Source organism: Physeter macrocephalus, unplaced genomic scaffold (genome assembly GCF_002837175.3).
Source record: "Physeter macrocephalus isolate SW-GA unplaced genomic scaffold, ASM283717v5 random_463, whole genome shotgun sequence".
NCBI lineage: Eukaryota > Metazoa > Chordata > Mammalia > Artiodactyla > Physeteridae > Physeter > Physeter macrocephalus.
The window spans coordinates 34,643-52,942 of record NW_021145749.1 but is presented as its reverse complement, the minus strand read 5'-3'; the positions used below and the strand labels follow the sequence as shown (position 1 = coordinate 52,942).

The 18,300-nt window shown below is 55.7% G+C and overlaps 1 protein-coding gene across 1 annotated transcript; it reads left to right on the top strand.

Moving 5' to 3' along the window:
- Window positions 1-991: 991 nt before the first annotated feature.
- Window positions 992-7,520, top strand: SOX7 (SRY-box transcription factor 7). The gene is made up of 2 exons (XM_024130753.3): window positions 992-1,290; window positions 4,725-7,520. The coding sequence occupies exons 1-2, from the start codon at window positions 1,053-1,055 to the stop codon at window positions 5,660-5,662; spliced, it is 1,176 nt and encodes a 391-aa protein (XP_023986521.1). The 5' UTR covers window positions 992-1,052; the 3' UTR covers window positions 5,663-7,520.
- The last annotated feature ends 10,780 nt before the right edge of the window (window positions 7,521-18,300 follow it).

Sequence of the window (18,300 nt, the reverse complement as noted above, 5' to 3'; positions counted from 1 at the left end):
CCAGCCCGCAGCCCTTCGAGTTGAGCGCAGGCCCAGAACCCGCAGCCCCGTCTACCCTGGGGTGTCAGGAGGAGGGGAATAAGGGAGCTCCCGGGTCGAGCCAAAGCCTAGAGCACGCGGGAGGGGAGGGCGGGGATGACTCTGCTCGGAGGAGAAGAGAGAAAATACGAGAAGGGAATTCCGCGAGGGAAGGGCTAGAGGCGAGGGGGCGGGAGGCCGGGACACCGGAGACCAGGGTGGGATGGGGGTAGAGGTGTGAGAAGAGAGAAATCAGACCAGACGGCAGGGTGAATAAGGGAGAACTGAGGACGCAGACGTGCTCTCCGAGAGCCAGAGAGCCGCGGGCCGTCGAGGGGGCCCTCGGGTGGACACCGCGGCGAACCCGACGCGGGATCCAGCCCTTGCCAGCCTCTCTGGCCGCCCAAGTTGGCTGGGGGCGAGGTTGTCGCCCCTTAGGTCATTTTAGAAAAGCGGTAGGTGCGTTCTGTCACAGGCCGGGATTCACGGTCAAAGTCGCTCGTGCCCGGCCACCCCCAGCGAAACCTGTTTGGCTTCTATTCTCCGTAGGATCCCACACGCGGGAGGAGCTGGCGGAGCCTGGCCCAGAGAGGCCGCGGCCAGTCGGGACAGGGCGCTGGAGTCCGGCTCCCGCTCCCGGGCCCGGTGACCGCGCGCGGCGCCCGCCTCCCGGCCAGCGGCACCCGAGAGGGGAGCGGGCGGGCCGAGCGGCGGTCCCGGGGCGGCGGGGCGCGGATCCCCGGGAGGGAGCTGGGAGGCGGAGGGGCGGGCCGGGGGCGGGCGCGGGGGAAGCGGCCCTCCCTCCCGGCAGGTCGGAGCGGGGACGCGGCGGCCCGGGACGCAGGGAGGGGGCCCGCGCCGAGAAGGAGGGAGGGGCCGCGCCGCCTTCGAGAGTCATTGGAGGACGCGGCGGCCCGAAGCTGATAAATAAGGGGCCGGGCCGCGGCTGCCGGCCAAGCTGGACGCCCCGACCGGTGCGAGGGCCAGGTCAGCGCCGGCCCGTCGACGCGAAGCGAGGCGACCCCCGCGCGGCCATGGCCTCGCTGCTGGGAGCTTACCCGTGGCCCGAGGGGCTCGAGTGCCCGGCCCTGGAAGCCGAGCTGTCGGACGGGCTGTCGCCGCCGGCCGCCCCCCGCCCGCCAGGGGACAAGGGCTCGGAGAGCCGTATCCGGCGGCCCATGAACGCCTTCATGGTGTGGGCCAAGGACGAGAGGAAACGTCTGGCGGTGCAGAACCCGGACCTGCACAACGCGGAGCTCAGCAAGATGCTGGGTGAGTGAGCGGGCGGGGCGCGGCCCGAGGTCGGCGGGCGGGGGGCTGGCGGCCGGAGGCCGGACGGGGTGGGCCAGACCCGGCGTGGGGCGCGCGCCGTGCCCGCGAGGTTGGGCATCGGGGCCAGCGTGGGTGTGCGCTCGGGGACGGGGATGCCGAGCAGGGATGCCCGGACAAGGCCCAAAGGGAACCCGCGCGGCCCTCCGGGGTGGCCGGAGAGGCCCAGTCGCGGGGACGGGAGCCGAGTTAGGAGCCCCGCGCGCACAGACGGGCCGGGTCGGCCACGCCGCGGCTGGATGCACCGGGCGTTGGCTAGGCAAACCGGAGCGGGAAAAGCCCTCATTCCCTGAACTGCACCGCGGGCACGATCGCAGAGGGTGGTCGTAACTCTCATGAACGAATATTCGTGAAGAGAGACCTTGCGGGAACGCATCCCTGCTGTACCTTAATTATTAAACCGACAGCAAAGTGGACTTGATTCGAGCCTCTGTTTCTCGGTCTCAGAAGTGTAGAAAATTTGATTCGGATGCTTAGCGCGGCCAGTGCGGGTCTGTCCTGGAGCCCGGCCGCTTCTCGCCGACTGCTGTGCGGTCCCAGCCCCGGCGGCGGGACTGGGGACAGGGACAAGCCAGGCCCAGGAGCCTAGAGAGAAGATGTTCTCGGCGCGGGGGGCGGGGGGCTGTTCTTCTCTCTCTCTCTTGTCAGGAGCTGAGCATTTATCACCTCCGCCCAACTCCTAACCTCTTTGCCCTTCAACGTGGTTTTTATTCATTTCGATGGGTGGGAACTTTTCAAGGCACTTTGTGTGCCCAGCGGGCGCCAGGCCCTGTGCGAAGGGACAGTGTGTGGTCACCCGAGGCTGGCCCTGCCCTCTGCAACCCCGCCCGGCCCAGACTGCAGCCTTTTTCCTTTTTCCGTTGGAGCTCGGGGCACCTTCCCCAGATCCGTGGAGGGAGGGCTGACACCCACCTTTGTGCGGGCTAAAGCCGCAGGCCCTCTGGCGGAAAGGGTCCTCCTGCAGTTAGGCGCCCTTTCAAAGCAGCTGATGGAGTGCTGGTCTCAAAGAGCCTCCTACCCCACGGCCCAGCCCCCTGGCTAGCTGTGCCCAGGATGAATTAGTGGGCCGGTGTCTTAGTGAGCCCCTTCCCCCATAAAAAAATATTTTAAATCATACTTTATACTGTGTTGGCATAAAGAAAAATATATTAATATATACAATAATAAAACATTTCTTCAAGCAAAAAGTTTACATTTTTCTTCAGGTTCCCAAAGAAATGAAAACACCTTTTTTGTTTGTGGGCCCCTAAAAGTCCTTCTTTTGGTGTGCCCAGGTGCCATGCCTTTTGCCCAAGCACAGCTCTTGTGAGCAGGATAGAGCAGGCCAAGTCCAGGAATGGGAGAACTCAAGCTGGGGAGCCTTGCAGGATTAGGGCTGCCTGCTCTCAGGGAGAGGACAGGCAAAGGGACTTGGGTGACAAACGCTTCCTGTGAGCTGATCCTTGTTGGCAGTTGGCACTTAGGCTTCCAGAGGTTACAGTGCATTTTGCAGGAAAGACACTGATTCCTTCCTGCTTAACCACACAGCCCCTGGCACGAGGCAAAGGAAACCAACATGGTGTTGCTTTGAAAAATGTGGACTTTCTACACCTGCTAATAGGGGAGCAGCAGGATGATCTATTTCCACCCCAAGCCCATGATCTCGCCCAGCCCTTTCCTTTCTGACTTAGGAAAGGAAAGGGGCTGAATGTGAGAGCCCAGACTTTTTTGACTATTAGCTCTGCAATCTTTAACATTAAAAACTTCACCCAGTAGCGCTGGTATTTTTTATGTTATGAGTGAGAAAGCATGTAAAGACAGTTAGTTATACATTTAGTGGTTTTAAAAATGAACCTATATTTTATGAATACTACACTATCCAGGTGCACTTAGAAACTAGAGTCACATTTTATATTCAGTCCAGAGTCAGGGTGTGGGTGTATCTGGGTCTTAGGCCTCTTGCCACGACTGTGGCCTCAGCCACACTCTGGAAACTAATAGCCAACCCCAAATCTGGAGTTCCTGACACTTTTCAAGTTGCCTTTTTAAGTGAGAGCTCATTGTATTAATTGACAAGTCTGTCGGAATAGTTATAAACTTTCATCCCAACAGGAGAACGCCTTGAATAATTACCCTCCTCCAGCCCCCTCTGTGGGCGCGGCACACACGGCCAGCCAGTACACAGCTCTGGACTCGGCCCTGTGCAGAGTGCTCTGCGTGGGAGATGTGGCCCCTTTCCTTCCAGGGCTTGGAGGCGGGAGCTGCCCTCTGGGCTCGTTTGTCTCAGACTTCAGGATACAGTAGAGTCATGGGAGAACTTGTCAAGTTATAGAATCCCAAGCCCACCCTAGGAGGTAAACAATCTAAGGGGTCCAGAAGCAGCCTTTAGAAAACCTGCAGCGGGAGGAATGTGCAATGTACTTTGAGAGAGAAAGAGATACTAAAGCGATTCACAAAACAGCACGTAAGTGAATAAGGATGAATAGAAAATACATGTAAAACCAGCATTTTCGCACCAGTGGGGTACACGTGTGCGATGCTTCTTCAGGAGAGAGTTTTGAGTTGCGTAACATCGCAATATATTTTTTATAGTGAGGAAAACAGAGACCAGGGGAAGGTGAGGGATTTGCTCCTGTACAGGGAGTCAGTGGCTGAGCAGGTGCCCCCTGCCATGGTCAGAGGGTCCTGAGTAGACAACCGGAAGCCATAGCTTGTGTGCATGTGCGTGCGTGTTGCATGCGGTAGGGTTCTATTTGACCTTCAGATGTAAGGGATAATCCTCTGATGCCCTAAGTGAGATCCTGTGATTTACGTCCATCTGTAAAACTATTGACTGAGCCTGAGTTCCCGGACAAGAAGGCCTGTGAGATTTATGCCACAGATAAATATTATAGCATCACTCACTTCCTGATGGGCCAGCGATAATCGAGGAAGACAGGGTTTTCACGAAAATGCACAAATGATTAGCACTGACCCTCGAAGGGTAAAGGCAGCCCAAATCAATGTTGTAGTCGTGACATGTTTTTGTCCTGTCGGTGACATTGGGTCAGTTGGGCCTTTCACCGAGAATCCCACACTGTTGATACGTTCGCGTTACCTGGTGGCTTTGACAGGAGAGGTGCCAGTGACTGTGTGCCTACCTAGTTGGTACGAGCGCCTTGGGGCGTGCAAGAGGTTGGTCTGGCCTCACTGTGCGTGCAGGACGTGGGCTGGGAAGAGGATGCGAGGAGTGCGGTGCGTCCTGTGCGGAGGGGGGACCGCGGGGGCGGGGGACCGGGGGACCGAGGCGGCCGGCGTGTGCATGTGCGATGCTCCGAGGCCCGAGTCGGAGACAGGTGCACGGGCCGTCCCGAGCCGCGCAGAGGCTGAACGCGGCCTTCTCTGACTTGTGTGAGCAGGAAAGTCGTGGAAGGCGCTGACACTGTCCCAGAAGAGGCCCTACGTGGACGAGGCGGAGCGGCTGCGCCTGCAGCACATGCAGGACTATCCCAACTACAAGTACCGGCCGCGCAGGAAGAAGCAGGCCAAGCGCCTGTGCAAGCGCGTGGACCCCGGCTTCCTGCTCAGCTCGCTCTCCCGCGACCAGAACGCCCTGCCCGAGAAGCGGGGCGGCGGCCGGGGGGCGCCGGGGGAGAAGGAGGACAGGGGTGAGTACTCCCCGGGCTCCACGCTGCCCGGCCTGCGGGGCTGCTTCCACGAGGGCCCGGCCGGCGGCGGCGGCGGCGGCGGCGGCGGCACCCCGGGCAGCGTGGACGCCTATCCCTACGGGCTGCCCACCCCGCCGGAGATGTCGCCCCTGGACGTGCTGGAGCCGGAGCAGAGCTTCTTCTCCTCCCCCTGCCAGGAGGAGCATGCGCATTCCCGCCGCATCCCGCATCTGCCCGGGCCCCCCTACTCTCCGGAGTACGCCCCCAGCCCTCTCCACTGCGGCCACCCCCTGGGCTCCCTGGCCCTCGGCCAGTCCTCGGGCGTCTCTATGATGTCCACCGTGCCCGGCTGCCCCCCGTCTCCTGCCTATTACTCCCCAGCCGCCTACCCTCCTCTCCACTCCAACCTCCACGCCCACCTGGGCCAGCTCTCCCCGCCTCCCGAGCACCCCGGCTTCGACGCCCTGGATCAGCTGAGCCAGGTGGAACTCCTGGGGGACATGGATCGCAATGAGTTCGACCAGTACTTGAACACTCCTGGCCACCCAGACTCTGCCGCCGGGGCCGGGGCCCTCAGCGGGCAGGGCCCGGTCTCGCAGGTGACACCGACGGGCCCCACGGAGACCAGCCTCATCTCCGTGCTGGCTGATGCCACGGCCACGTATTACAACAGCTACAGCGTGTCATAGAGCCCGGGGCAGCCCGGCCGGCCCGGCCCGGTCGCAGCCTCTCCTTCCCGCGCGGAGCGGAGCTGCTAAGCAGCGCCCCGGGGTGGGCAGGTCTGCGCGGCCGCCGACCGGCTCTGCGGATCCGGGGCCCCTCCGCCCGCCCCCTTCCCCGCCCGCCCCGCCCCGCCCCCTGCAGCCTGCGTTTCGAGTATATTCCTTCAAATGAGTTTTCATTGGCCACGCCCTGGGAATCAGGCCCGGTCGTGGCTGAAAGACACTGTTTCCCGGGAGAATTTTCACTGACCTCTCCTCCCAGTCCTCATCCCGGAAACAAATTCGGGAAAAGCCCGGGAGCATTCGCGTCTCTCCTGCTTCTGACACAGCCGCAGGGGTACAGCCGTCCTGACCTTTGGTCGTCCAGGTGAGGAGAGCCCTGGGCTAAGATTCAGGGGACCCGGGATCCAATCCCAGTTCTGCCTCAGGGGGCTGGTGAAACCCGACTCCCCTCCCCTCCCCTTCCAGCCCATCCCCCCCCCCATCTGTAGCGTGAGGGACAGACTCCGCATCTAAGGTCCCCTCTGCTCCAGGGTTTTCTGATTTAGGATTCTCTCGAGGCTAACACGGGAAGATGAAGTTGGCCTCAGTGAGCTCATTCACCTGCAACCTGGTGACGATTCCATGCACAGCCCAAGGACACCAGGCTGCTGCACTTGGTCACAATCTTCCAATATGATCGTAGTCTTCCAAAAGGACGCTTTGAGAAAGAACACTCACCTTGATTGGGGAAATTAACCCCTGGGGTTAACTGCATCACTGAAGATGAGATTGAATCCAAGATTTCAAACAAACAAACAAACATATTTTTTTTAGACAAGTTCTTTTTTTATTACACACACTTTTCAAGAGAATATACACAGCCTGAGTATATACAGTGTGTGTGAGACACACACAACACACACATCTCCATGCACAGCCTGAACCAGATACTCTTTGCCGTCCTTGGCAACTTCTCGTCAACCCTCTGTTCCTAACAACCCAAAGAGCAGGGAACTGGAAAAGAATTTCAGCACAGTAGCATCACTTTCTTCCAAGCTGAATGTGTTGATTTCTTGAGCAAAATTTCATCACGCTCTCCCTTCTGCAGATGCAAAAGGATCTTCCTTCCTGCTGTCTCCTTCTCCCTTTCCTGGAATTTCTTTTTTCTCTTCTGCTCGTTCTCCACCCCTGAATTGGCCACTAATTCAAAGATCCCTTGACTGAAAATTGCAGGCATGATTCCTATGGCAGAAATGGGAATTTGTTCTCCTCACCAGCCAGCTGGTGCTTTGGGTAACATCTTCAGCCCACACATCAAAGCAACTTCCCTTTATTATACTTACTTCCCAAAGAACAGAAATGCACTGTGATTCAGAAACTATTTCTGAGCCCTGACCCCATCCCCAGAACATCTCCATCCTTCCCCCAAGCCTCCTTTGAAGGAACATACCTATCAGTGTGCTAAAGGACAGTTGTTTGTCTTTTGATTTCAGCATATTATTGCCTGTATGAAATATGTAAGTGTTTTATATATTCTCCTATTAGTTTCACCTTATATTTCATATTGTTGAAAGATCCTTTTTTTTTTCCTTCCAAGGAGTCCTCTTGTAAAATCTCTTATGTGATTAATCTTTATGCTATTACTGTATACGACATTTGGTAATAAATAGTAAATCATGGACAATATGATTGGTGCAGTCCAGAATGTATGTTAATAATCTTATAAAACATTATCACAGACATTAAGCTAAACTGTTCCATTTTCTGTAAGAACTACACATGCTTTGGAATGGTTGTAGATATTGATTTGTCTAAAATATTTAATTTAAATAAACGTTTTTGTACCGTGACCATTCTATCATTCGAAATGCAGTTTTGCAAAAAGAAAAAGTTTTCAAGGGAGGCGTGCTCCTTCCAGCAGCACCGGTCAAAATGTTTTCTCCCTCAACTTCTTTATTTTAAAAAGTTATCTTGTAGGAGTGGTTGGTTTTATTTTATGAGTTATGGTAAAGAGACAAAGCCTAATTTTACACCTTAGAAACACTGTTGTTGTCATTGATACTGAAAGAAAAGCTGGATTCATAGCCTACCTGCAAAAGAGTTTTCTCCTCGGGAGGGATGACTTCACACTTGTAAAGTGGAACGAGGTGGCTGTCAGCTGTCTCGGGATGGGCAGTGATGCCCAGTTATTTGCTTCCTTAAGGCTGCCACATTTCCCCCTTCTTTTTGAAACCATCTTTTGAAGAATATTTAGATTGCCCTCTTTACTATGCATTTATAGATGTGGAATTACAAGAATCGTGTGCTCTCAGAGCTCCGTGGAGTGTTGTGGAGAAGAGAGGGGAGCGCGAGGTTGGGTAACTTAATTAAAGGCTGGAGCATCTTGTGAGGTTTAGGATGAAAATCCCAGCCAAAAAGTGCCTGGAAAAAAACCTGATGACCCCTCAGTCCTCGGGCAGGTCACCGCGTCTGGCTCTTCTCTGCAGGGAAGCCGTTGTAACTTGTTTATGTCAGTAGTAGCCTTGTGTTCTTCCAGGGCCTCTGGGCCAAGGGGTAGGTCTTGGGAGGGTCCGCACGGGCAGGCATTCATCCTGCAAATTTGATCGTAATCTCTCGTCATTACTTTAATAGCACTTGATAGATGTAGGGAGTTTTACAGCAAGTTTTATGGTCTGTTTCTCATCCCCAGCCCCAGGTGGGGCCCGTCGTCACTCCACCCCATCGCACAGTCAGGAACACTGAGGCCCAGGGTGGGAGGTAACACCCTGGAGTCACCCTACCAGCGGAGGCTGAGGTTTCAGCACTTTGTCAGATGCATCTGCTGGCGGTGGACAGTCTCCCAGCTGAGTCTCCCAGCTCCTTTTATAGAGCTTCACCAGGCATGGGATTCCACGCGGCCCATTCGTACCTCTCACAGCCCAGGGAAAGAGGATGGACAAAGAGGAAAGGGCAGGGCCGGTGTTAGATGACCCCCGAATTCCTTGCTGCTAGGCCCACCACCGTGGCCGCTGACGGTGGCCGTCTGCGGGGTCCTCAGCTGGCGGGAGGGCTTGTCATGCAGCGTCTGCTGGCCTTGTCTGTGTGTCAGCGTCCGGCCCTGGACGCTGCCAGATGGGCGTGTTTCATTCCAGGCCATACTGTGTGGGGTGGAGGCGTTGTCCCTGCCTCTGGGAGGGCAGGAAACTGGCAGGCGACAGGGTGCTCTCTCACTTTTGCTCAGCTATGAGTGAAACAGTCATGCCCGGAAGCGGGGGGTATTTCAGAGTTTTAGCTGCCCATCCCGGGGACCCAACTCCCACCCCCCTCCACCCCACCCCACCCCACCCGGTGACAACAGCACTTTTGGCTTTGGCTGATGGGAATTGATGGGTGTGCACAGTTCTGACTTGTTTTCCTAAAGCATAGATGTTACCACGTCACGCTTTCCCTTAAGACCCTTCGGTGCCTGTGCGTCGCCCACGGCACACAGGGTGAGTGCAGTGGTGGGTCCACAGGGAGCCAGCGAGGTTCCTGGGTGCTGGGAGGGTACTGTGTTCACATGGCCAGCCCCCCGCCCCTCCCCCACAGTGTACCTACTGCACGGAAGGCCTATTGTTCTCTGAAAATGCTCTCTTTTCCCATGCTTCCATGCTTTTCCCAGCGCTATTCCCCGACCACGGAGACCCTCACTCCCATCACCTGTCTGATGACATCCCACCACATTCCAGATCCACATCAGACGTCCCTACCTGCGCAGGCAGAGGGGCGGGTCACTCTCCTCCCCGAGCTCCCGCAGGACTTGAGCAGATCTGGCACTTACAGCTGGCGTTGGGGTCATCCACCCATGAGCATCTTCCCCAGCAGGGCAGACACGTCACGTAGTAGCTGCTCAACAAATAAGTGAATGAACAAATGAATAAGGTAAACATCTGAGAGGTCCTGTAGGTATTCCAGTTAGTCCTGGTGCTAAAGACCTGAAACCTTCTGGGTTCCTAATCTTCTCACTCATCTCTCTGGAAACCCAGACTCTGGAGCCCTTGTGTGTGCAGTTCTCAGGGCTCTGAGACTGGATGTGATGCTGTTCACCCTCCCCTGCTACAATACAGCCTGGAGTAAACAGGTTAGGAGGTGGGCACAGGGGACCAGAGCATCTCCTCTCCCGTCCCATCCTAGGGCAGCAGAATAGAGCTGAGGGAGGATGATTTGCAGCTTTTGTAACTGCCTACCTTTCCTTTCGAAAAAGGTGTGCTGTTGATTTCATCCCAAGTGAAAGGAATTTGGAAGGAAGGAAGGAAGGAAGAAAGGAGGGCAGGAAGGGAGAGAAGGAAAGAGACGTTATCTATCTATCTATCCATCCATCCATCTATCCATCCATCCATCCATCCATTCACCCATCCACCCACTTCACCTACCCATCTCTCTATCATCTTTCCATCCATCCACCCACCCACTTATCCGTCTATCTGTCACGTATCTGTCTATATCATCTATTGATATTTTAATTCTCAAAAGAGACACAGTCTTTGTAGAAAGTTTAGGAAAAAAAAAATCATAGAGAAAAAAATAAATCATCTATTGTCAGCAACCTAGAGACATTACTGGTAATTTTTTTACACATATCCACCAAGTCTTTTTTGTTTGTCTGTCTATAGCTCTACATATACACATGTCTTTTATAATAGACATTTTTATTCATTAATATTAAATAAACGTTTTCCTATGTTCTTAAACTTTTTCTGCAAAAGGTGTTTTCTTTGCTGTTGAAAAATCAATAAGAAAAAATTTCAGAAAAAGAGAAAAATTACCCACTCCATGACCTTGACATAACTATTTTCTTTTTTTTAAATTGAGAAGAATTTTTTTTTGGCTGTGCTGTGTGGCTTGCAGGATCTTAGTTCCCCAACAAGGGATCAAACCCATGTCCTTGGCAGTTAAATGGAGGGGTCCTAACCACTGGACCGCCAGGTAATTCCCAACATAACTATTTTCAACATACTCATGTTTGTATACTGAACTCCCCAGTCCTGTATTCACGTGTTCAAGATGCAGATACCACTGGGTTTGGGCTTTATCCTTTCATCATCCTGTTATAGAAGTTTTGCCACATTGATATCTGTCTTCATATTTATCATTTTTGACGATAGCACAGTACTTCAGTGCATGAATGTGGTTTAATTTACTCGACCACCCCCTTGATATTAGATAACTGAGTCATTGCATTTTCGTTTTTGCCATTATAAATAGCACTGCGGTGGACATTTACTTGTTTCTGTCCTTGGCTAGATTCCCAGTGGGGTATCACAGGTCTAAGCTATGAACAGGTTTCCAGCTTTGGATCACACTGTTCGCTTGGATCTCAGCTGGCTGTCGAGGCACAAGAGGACTCCGTGCAATTCCCAGAATGAACCCTTTCCTACCAGGAAGAAGGAAAACTCCTGAAGACTGTTTATAACTAACTGCAATCTGACTATGCTCAGTGGGCCTCCCCTGTCATGCTGGCTTGTCTTCCTGAGGACCAGTTATGTGCTTGCTGCTGGCTTCACTGGCACATTGGAGGTGTTCCTTTCCTCAGGTGCCATGGTAGATGGCACACCCTTCCTTCTACTTCCATCAGCTTACTAGATGGGGGAAAGGCTTCCTCTGTCAGTCAGCACGGGAACTGGCTGGGTCCCCAGAGTGCCCTGGAGCGCAGAACAGCTGGCTGCAGTCGCAGGGCGCTCGGAGCTCCAGCTAGTGGGAGAGCATCTGGAAAGAGCCGGAACTCAGGGCAGGGGTGTGACCTCACGCCATCGCTGGACTTTGATTGGACTGGGGGTAAATCTCTGGACCTGTTCTCTCATCCAGGACAGGTAGTTTGTGGGCACTTGAGAAACTGTAAGGCTTTATTCACATGTACAGAATAGCTATTGTCTATTTCAGATCTCTTTAAACAATTTAGATTTCTTTTAGGCCTGGAGGCTGGTACTAGTTTAAAAAACCCAGAGTCACGTGTTCAGCAGTTACCACGCTGAGACTGATTGTGCAGCAGAAATAAGGGAACGGACCTCATGAGAGGGGCTTGTAGAGGATCCATCCGTTTCCTTGTTTGGCACTGAGCTGGGGTTGACAGAGACCGCTTGGGTCATTGAGTCCACTCCCCTGTCTCTACTGAGGACTGCGTCTTAGCCATTCTCGGCAGACGGGTCTCTGTTTGATTGGAGTCCTCTAGAGAAATGGGTTTTCTCTCTGTAAGTTCGTCTAACGAGTTCCATCATCAAAAAGTTCCTTCTTGTACCTCACCTAAGTCCCTCCTGCTCAGTGTAAATCCACATCTGCTTGATGTCATAGGAGATTTACGGGATTTGTCCCCGGGTGGTCCTCGCCCTGAAGGCTGGTGGCCACGCTCCTTCCCTCCTTGTTATGGGACCACGTTGAGGCCCTGGTGTGGGTTGAGTTTTCCTCCAGATCAGGGCTGTTTTCCCCTGAGCTGGAGGCTGAAGTTTGTAGGGACGTGGGATGGGGAGGGACGAGGAAGCTTCCATGATACAAACCGTGACTGAGGAAAGCGGGGGACCACCCGGGACTGGGAGAGGGGGTCTCTGTGGGCACTTCTGGAATGTTCTGCATGTAGGCATGGGGGTGTAGTCATCTCTCAGAGGGCCACGCCTGGGCCAAAAGGCGGGTCCCCTAGCTCTGCTCGCTGTCCTTTCACTGGTCACTCACCTTCCTTCCATCCGAGGGGTGGTGGGGGGAGGCACAGGTCTGGGACGAGTGGGGGGACCTTAAAACAAGAAAAATATTCCACTGGATTCTGGAAAAAAAATCAGTGGATTCTGATGACTGAAATGTCTTTGCAGCCTCCAGGGGCCTCAGGGAGCTGGCTATTATACCTTAGAGGTTCTGATGACAGGACCTGAGAGGTGTGGTCGACTTCCAGGGGTGGGGTCCTGCCACCAGCGCAGGGGCCCAAAGGTGTCCACGTGCCCCACGTGTGTCTCTGCGTGCCGGTTTGTCCTTATCATGTAGAGAATCCAAGAGAGATTTGTAGCTCCTCCACTCCAATTCCGACAAGTGTCAAAACTTTCTTTTTCTTTATTCCCTTCCCTGAAAAGTAGAGGCACCAGCTCCCACGTCTCAGGGTGCTGTGAAGGTCCAGGAAATTAAAATCTGCAATACAGGGTATATAATAAGATAAAGTGATTTGTTCCTATGAGGACCATCAATCGATCGAGGTGTCCTCGTGTAAACAGAGCGGTTACATTTTTACTGGAAAGAATTCTCCTCCCAGCGCTGTGACCTTGAAAAAAAAATCGCGGAGGTCAGAGCTGGAAGGAATTGTTATCGTGTTGTCAATCCCCAGATCTGATGGCAAAGGAACTGGAGGCCTAGAGGGGTCAGCTCAGAGCAGAAGCTGGTGAAGGGCCTTGAGTGCAGAGCTGCAGGGGGGAGGGGCCGGGTGAGACCCCTCCCCTCGGGCCCGGAGGGTCCGTCATCCTCAGCAGCGCTGGCCAAGGAGGGCGGCTGACGCAGGGCTGAGCTAGTGGCACAGGTGCAGGGATGCGGCCGACGGGAAGAAGGGTTCCTGGGAGTGCAGGTGGGAGGGGATGCGGGGGCCTGTGGGTGGGCATGCCTCCAGGAGACTTCCCTGGAAGTTTCTTCCTGGATTCTTGCAGCCTGGCTGCTCTCGGTGGTGCTGGCCCAGGAGAGGGAGGCTGGGGAGGAGCGTCCCGGGGATGGAGAGCCCCGGAACGCTCTGGTAGGGGCAGGCCCATGGCCCTAGGGTCCCAGACACTTCTGGGAGCAGGGGCTGGCACAGAGGGAGCCGGACGTCTCTGGGAGCCAGCGCCCCTTTGTCGTGTTCCCGCCGTTGCTCGTCTGCCCTCTCCGTGACCAGGCTGCCCAGAAAGTCAGCAGGTGGTCCAGGGCAGCAGAGGGGCTGGGAGGCCAGGGCTGCGGGGCAGAAGCCCCAGGCGGCCGCCGCAGCCCCGCCATCCTCTGCTCCCCCAGGCGCTGGGGCCCGAAGGCCGGCAGGAGGGGCCTGGAGAGGGTGGAGGAGCCTCCTGGCCGCCGAGCATTTTCCTGCCCATGGGAGCTGCTGTGACCAGGAGGAGGAGGATGTGGCCCGAGCCCAGTGTTTCCTGCCTGATAAGCCGGCCCCTCCCTGGGAGCCCTGGCCGGGCTACCTTCGGGCCCAGAGCCCTGCCGGGAGGGGCCGGCTGAGGAGGAAAATCACTTCTCCAGATTAGCTCGCCCAGGCCGGGCGTTCCTCCCCCGCCCCGTTCTGCAGCCACAGGAAACAGGGCCGGGGCCCAGCACGCCCAGAGGTCCCCACCTTCAGAGCACTCAGGCTCCAGGCCCAGGGACTCCGGCCCGTCTTGGGGCCTCAGCGGCCAAGTCCCCCGAGAGCGGAAGCCTTCCTGCTCCAAAGTCAACCATGTCCAAGGAGGGCAGTGACTGCAAACCTTTTTATGTGTTTGTCAGATCTCGTGCCTGGAGTTCGGGCCTGAAAGCTGGTCAATTTCTTCACGGTCAGTCCACGCACCAGCCGCCTCTCACCTGGCCACCGGCCGAGGGCAGAGGGCGAGAGCAGTGGGCTGGGGAAGTAAGACGCCAGGCTGGCACAGAGGCGGGGGCAGGGGCTGGCCCAGGCCCCAGCTGCTGCCCTGTTCTGCCCTGACGGGCTGTGTGGCCAGGGTGAGTCCCTGACCCTGTCTGAGCCTTGCTCCCCGTCTAGTTGGACGGGGGAGCCACAGGGGAGCCACAGGGGAGCTGAGGGCCTCCCTCCCGGGAGTCATGATGGATCGGGGACTCGGGAAGCAGCAGGGGCAGTGGCTGCCCCCGGGGGAGGCTGGCACGCTGAGCGCAGCCCATCCCCACCGAGGGAAGGAGGGAGGGCCTGGAGGGACAGCCCCTGCTCATCAGTGTCACCAGGAGCTGACCCCTGCCCCTGCCCAGCTCTCCTCTTCCGTAGAGGACATCCTCTCTGGTTTCCCTCCCACCATCCTGCCCCTGGGGCCAGACTCCTCCCTGGGAGCCAGGATCCCCGCGACTCCAGGTTGGGGGCGAGGAGCCTGCGTAGGACCCCGAGGTCTGGGAGAGGGGCTTCTCAGAGAACTAAGTCCTGGAGAGGGCAGCGGGGCTTCTCAGACACGCGGTCATCAACGGGGGGCCCAGCAGGACTGCCGCCACCGCCGTCCAGGCGCCCCCCCCGCCCCCCGTGATGGCCGGCTCTCCCACAGGCCCCCTGCCCCGGGCAGTCCGGCCCCAGACTGGGGATGCACCTCACTACTCACGCCCCGACCTGCTTCCCAGGCCCCTGGTAAAGGCGCCCCCTCCACCCTCATCGGGAAGCCGGTCCTTGGTGAATAAAAGGGCCCAAAGGGAGCATCTCAGGCCCAGCACAGGCGAACACGTGCTCGCCTTGGAGAAAACGCGTGCGTAGGTGTTGACAGATCCCAGAGTGGGCACACAGGACGCGCGGGCAGCACTCCTTCCTTCACATTTGGGGGCCCCGTTATTTACAAAGCCCTTCCGCGTTTGGTGTTTCGCGTGACCATTGCAGCCATCCCGAGGTAGGCATGGTTATGCCCTTTCACAGGTGGAGCTGATGCTCAAGTGGGGCAAAGAAGGGCTAAGGAAGGTCCCGTCGCTGGTAAGCAGACATGGGGATCCCGCCAGTGGAGCAGGAGACAAACTTGCCCTCCCCACTTCCTGCCCGGGAGGATGGGCTGTCTCTCGGCTGCGCCTGGGGTGAGCGTCCACCCACCACAGCTGAGCCTGAACAGCTGGTGGGCGACGGAGAGGAAGGTGGGGGGATTCCCTGGGCAGCGAGACCGCTCGCAGTCTGGCTGATGGCACAGGGCCGCCCGAGCTGCCTGGGCTGTGCCGTCCTCTGATCTGGGGTTCCCGGGCCATGGGAGGCCTGCAGATAGGAGAGGTGGGTGAAGGAAGGAAGATTGGGGTCTAGGCCTTTCCATTTTATGCTCTGCAGGGCTGGCCCAGTCTCTTGTCTGCTGTGTGACCTCGGGAAAGTCACTTTCCGTCTCTGGGCCTCTGTAAATTAGGAGTCCAGACTTGAGAGTTTCTAGGGGCTAGAATACCCTGGTTCTCTGAGCCTCTGAAAAGGAGCAAGGAAAAGAGGAGAGTCCCCCTCCTCTCTGCTCCTGGCCTCAGCATGGGAGTGGTCTCTAGGGAGGTGGCAGCGGTGGCGGTCCCGGGGCGGGGTTCCCCTGAGCTGCGTACGTCTGTGCTGGGGGTGTGGCTCCCGCAGGCGTCCTCATCATCCCTTCTCGCTTCAGCGGCCCCGGGCTCTTGCCCAGCCTTGTCACCAGGCCGCGGCATAAGGCCCCCAGACATCTGGCCCGGCCCCATTGCCATGTGTCCCCAGGCCCTGGCTCCGCCTCCTTGGAAATCTGCCTCCCCTTGCCCACATCACCTGATCTCTCTACCTCTCCACACAGGCTGCTGGGCCGCACAGGGTGAGGCGAGAGGCCTCTGTTGTCTGAGCCCAGCCTGGCAGGTCCTCACATAACCCTGACACCCAGGAGCACCCCTCCTGTCAGGCAGGACCAGGTGTGAAGACTGCAGCTGGTCTCCCAAGGGCCCTCTGTGGCCCAGGGGGGACTCCCAGACTCCATCCTCCCCACCCCACAGCTACTGTCCACTACCGGGCCTCACCACAGTCACTTGGCTATCGCCCTGGGCCTCTCCCCCTCCAGTCCAGCTGGAGGGCCCATAAGATCTGCAAATGTCACCCTTTGGGGCCAGCTTCTGCCTGCCTGGTTACGCCAGCAAAGCGAAGCTCAGACCTCTCAGAGGGACATTCAGGCCCCAATCCAGCTGGCAGCCACCTCTCCCCTGACTCATTCCCCACAGCACACCCTGTGTTCTGAGCACAGCAGATTTCCAAATAGGATGTGTTTCCTCATCCCCCAGTGCCTTTGCATAGGCTGTTCCCTCGGGCTGGAATGCCCTTCCCAGCATCTTCACTCTGTGGACTGCTACTCATGTCTCAAGACCCAGCTTGAATGTTTCCCCTCTCAGATAGCCTCTTCCACACATCCTCCACCCATCCGACCCACCTTCCCCCAGCCCTCAGCCCCAGAGGGTGTGTGACTATTACCACAGTCCTCTCACAAGGTACCGAGGGTGTGACGATGCAACCTCTGTTTTCGAGCCTCTGTTCTCCCGCTAGTCTGGGAACAAATTTATCTGGGAAAGGCATCTTTTTTATCTTTGATTCCATGGGGCCTACTTCGTGCCAGGCACACAGTAGGTGGCCCGTCAGTACCTGCTAGGTGACAGAATCTACTCAGGGCTCGAACACTTCCTGGACCACCCTCTGCTCAGTGTTTGATCTTAGACAAGTGGCTTCATTTCTGTGGGACTCAGTTTTTCTACCTGTAAATTGGTACTAGCTTATGTCAAGAGCTTTCAGATTACGGTAATGAATAGAAGCTCAGGCGATGATCAATGGTGAAGGATAAATTCCTGATGCAATCACCTTTTGATGATTGCTGGAAAAATTTAATTCTCCACTGGCTGTCTGCCACCCTTTAGCCTGTGTCCATACCCCACCCTTGGCCATCTGTCGGGAATGAAAACTATTTGTAATATTGCCCCCACCAGAGCAGATCAGGAAGAAAATTGGTGCTGCATGTGGGGAGCTGATTGATAACACACACACACACACACACACACACACACACATATGTATTACATATACATATTACACACCTATATATTACACACACATATACACACGTATCTATTACACATACATATATATTACATACACATATATTACACACATATATTGCACACACTCACATATACAGGAATACATATTACACACATATACACACACGTCATGACTTTCCAAGGCCTGATATAAAAGACTTTGGGGTAGCTTCTTCTCTAGCCCCAAGGGGACAGATCTAGGGGGCTGACACTAATGATCAGTGATAGGATTTATCAAAGTAAGGAGTTGGCAGCTAATTCTATTGTAATAAGGCTGCTAAGTTCTCTTTGGAAGTAAATTTAGCCCTTTGGTAAGTTATCTTTTCCAGGTCTAATTTTAAAACCTTTTATTATTTTTTGTTCTATTCCTTCTAGGCTTTTTAATTTTTTTCCTAGGTTTTTGTGTGTGCTCACACACACATTTTTAAACTTTATTTTAGAATATCGGGATTGCGTCATTTTGTACACTCGCTTTTTTAGAAAGTGAACATTGTAGCCTGAATACATTTCCGCAGCAGTGCACGCCTCTGAACGGGTGATGAACTCTGTTGTGGGCGCTTCTAGAAGCCACGTTTCTGTGCCCCATGTTACCAGACCCCACGGATGCCCCGCAGTTTGCTGAGCGAGCCTGAGGTGCCCTAAATGAGGACCCCCCCTCTCCTCGACTGGAGAGCAGTTCACGGGCTCTTTACATCGAGGAGTGAGGTGTACAACCTCCACCTTTGGGGTGTCTCGGCTCTCAGCCGTGCCCGTTTTCAGAAGCCTCGTCACCCCAGGACTCTCTCCCGGGCATGCTCCCATCGCCCAAGGGTGTGTGGGGCTTTATTGCCACGAAGAGCCACATGTTTACTTTCTACGTGTGGGTTCTACTTGCCCCTGAACGTCAGTTCTCAAACGACGTGTTCCCCGCTCCCCTGTGTCATCCA

What these genes read in the sequence shown, in the direction of transcription:
- SOX7 (XM_024130753.3), top strand. Translation starts at nt 1,053, where the DNA reads ATGGCCTCGCTGCTGGGAGCTTACCCGTGGCCCGAGGGGCTCGAGTGC. An exon ending in GGAGCTCAGCAAGATGCTGG is followed by an intron (nt 1,291 to 4,724) that starts GTGAGTGAGCGG and finishes TTGTGTGAGCAG; the next exon opens with GAAAGTCGTGGAAGGCGCTG.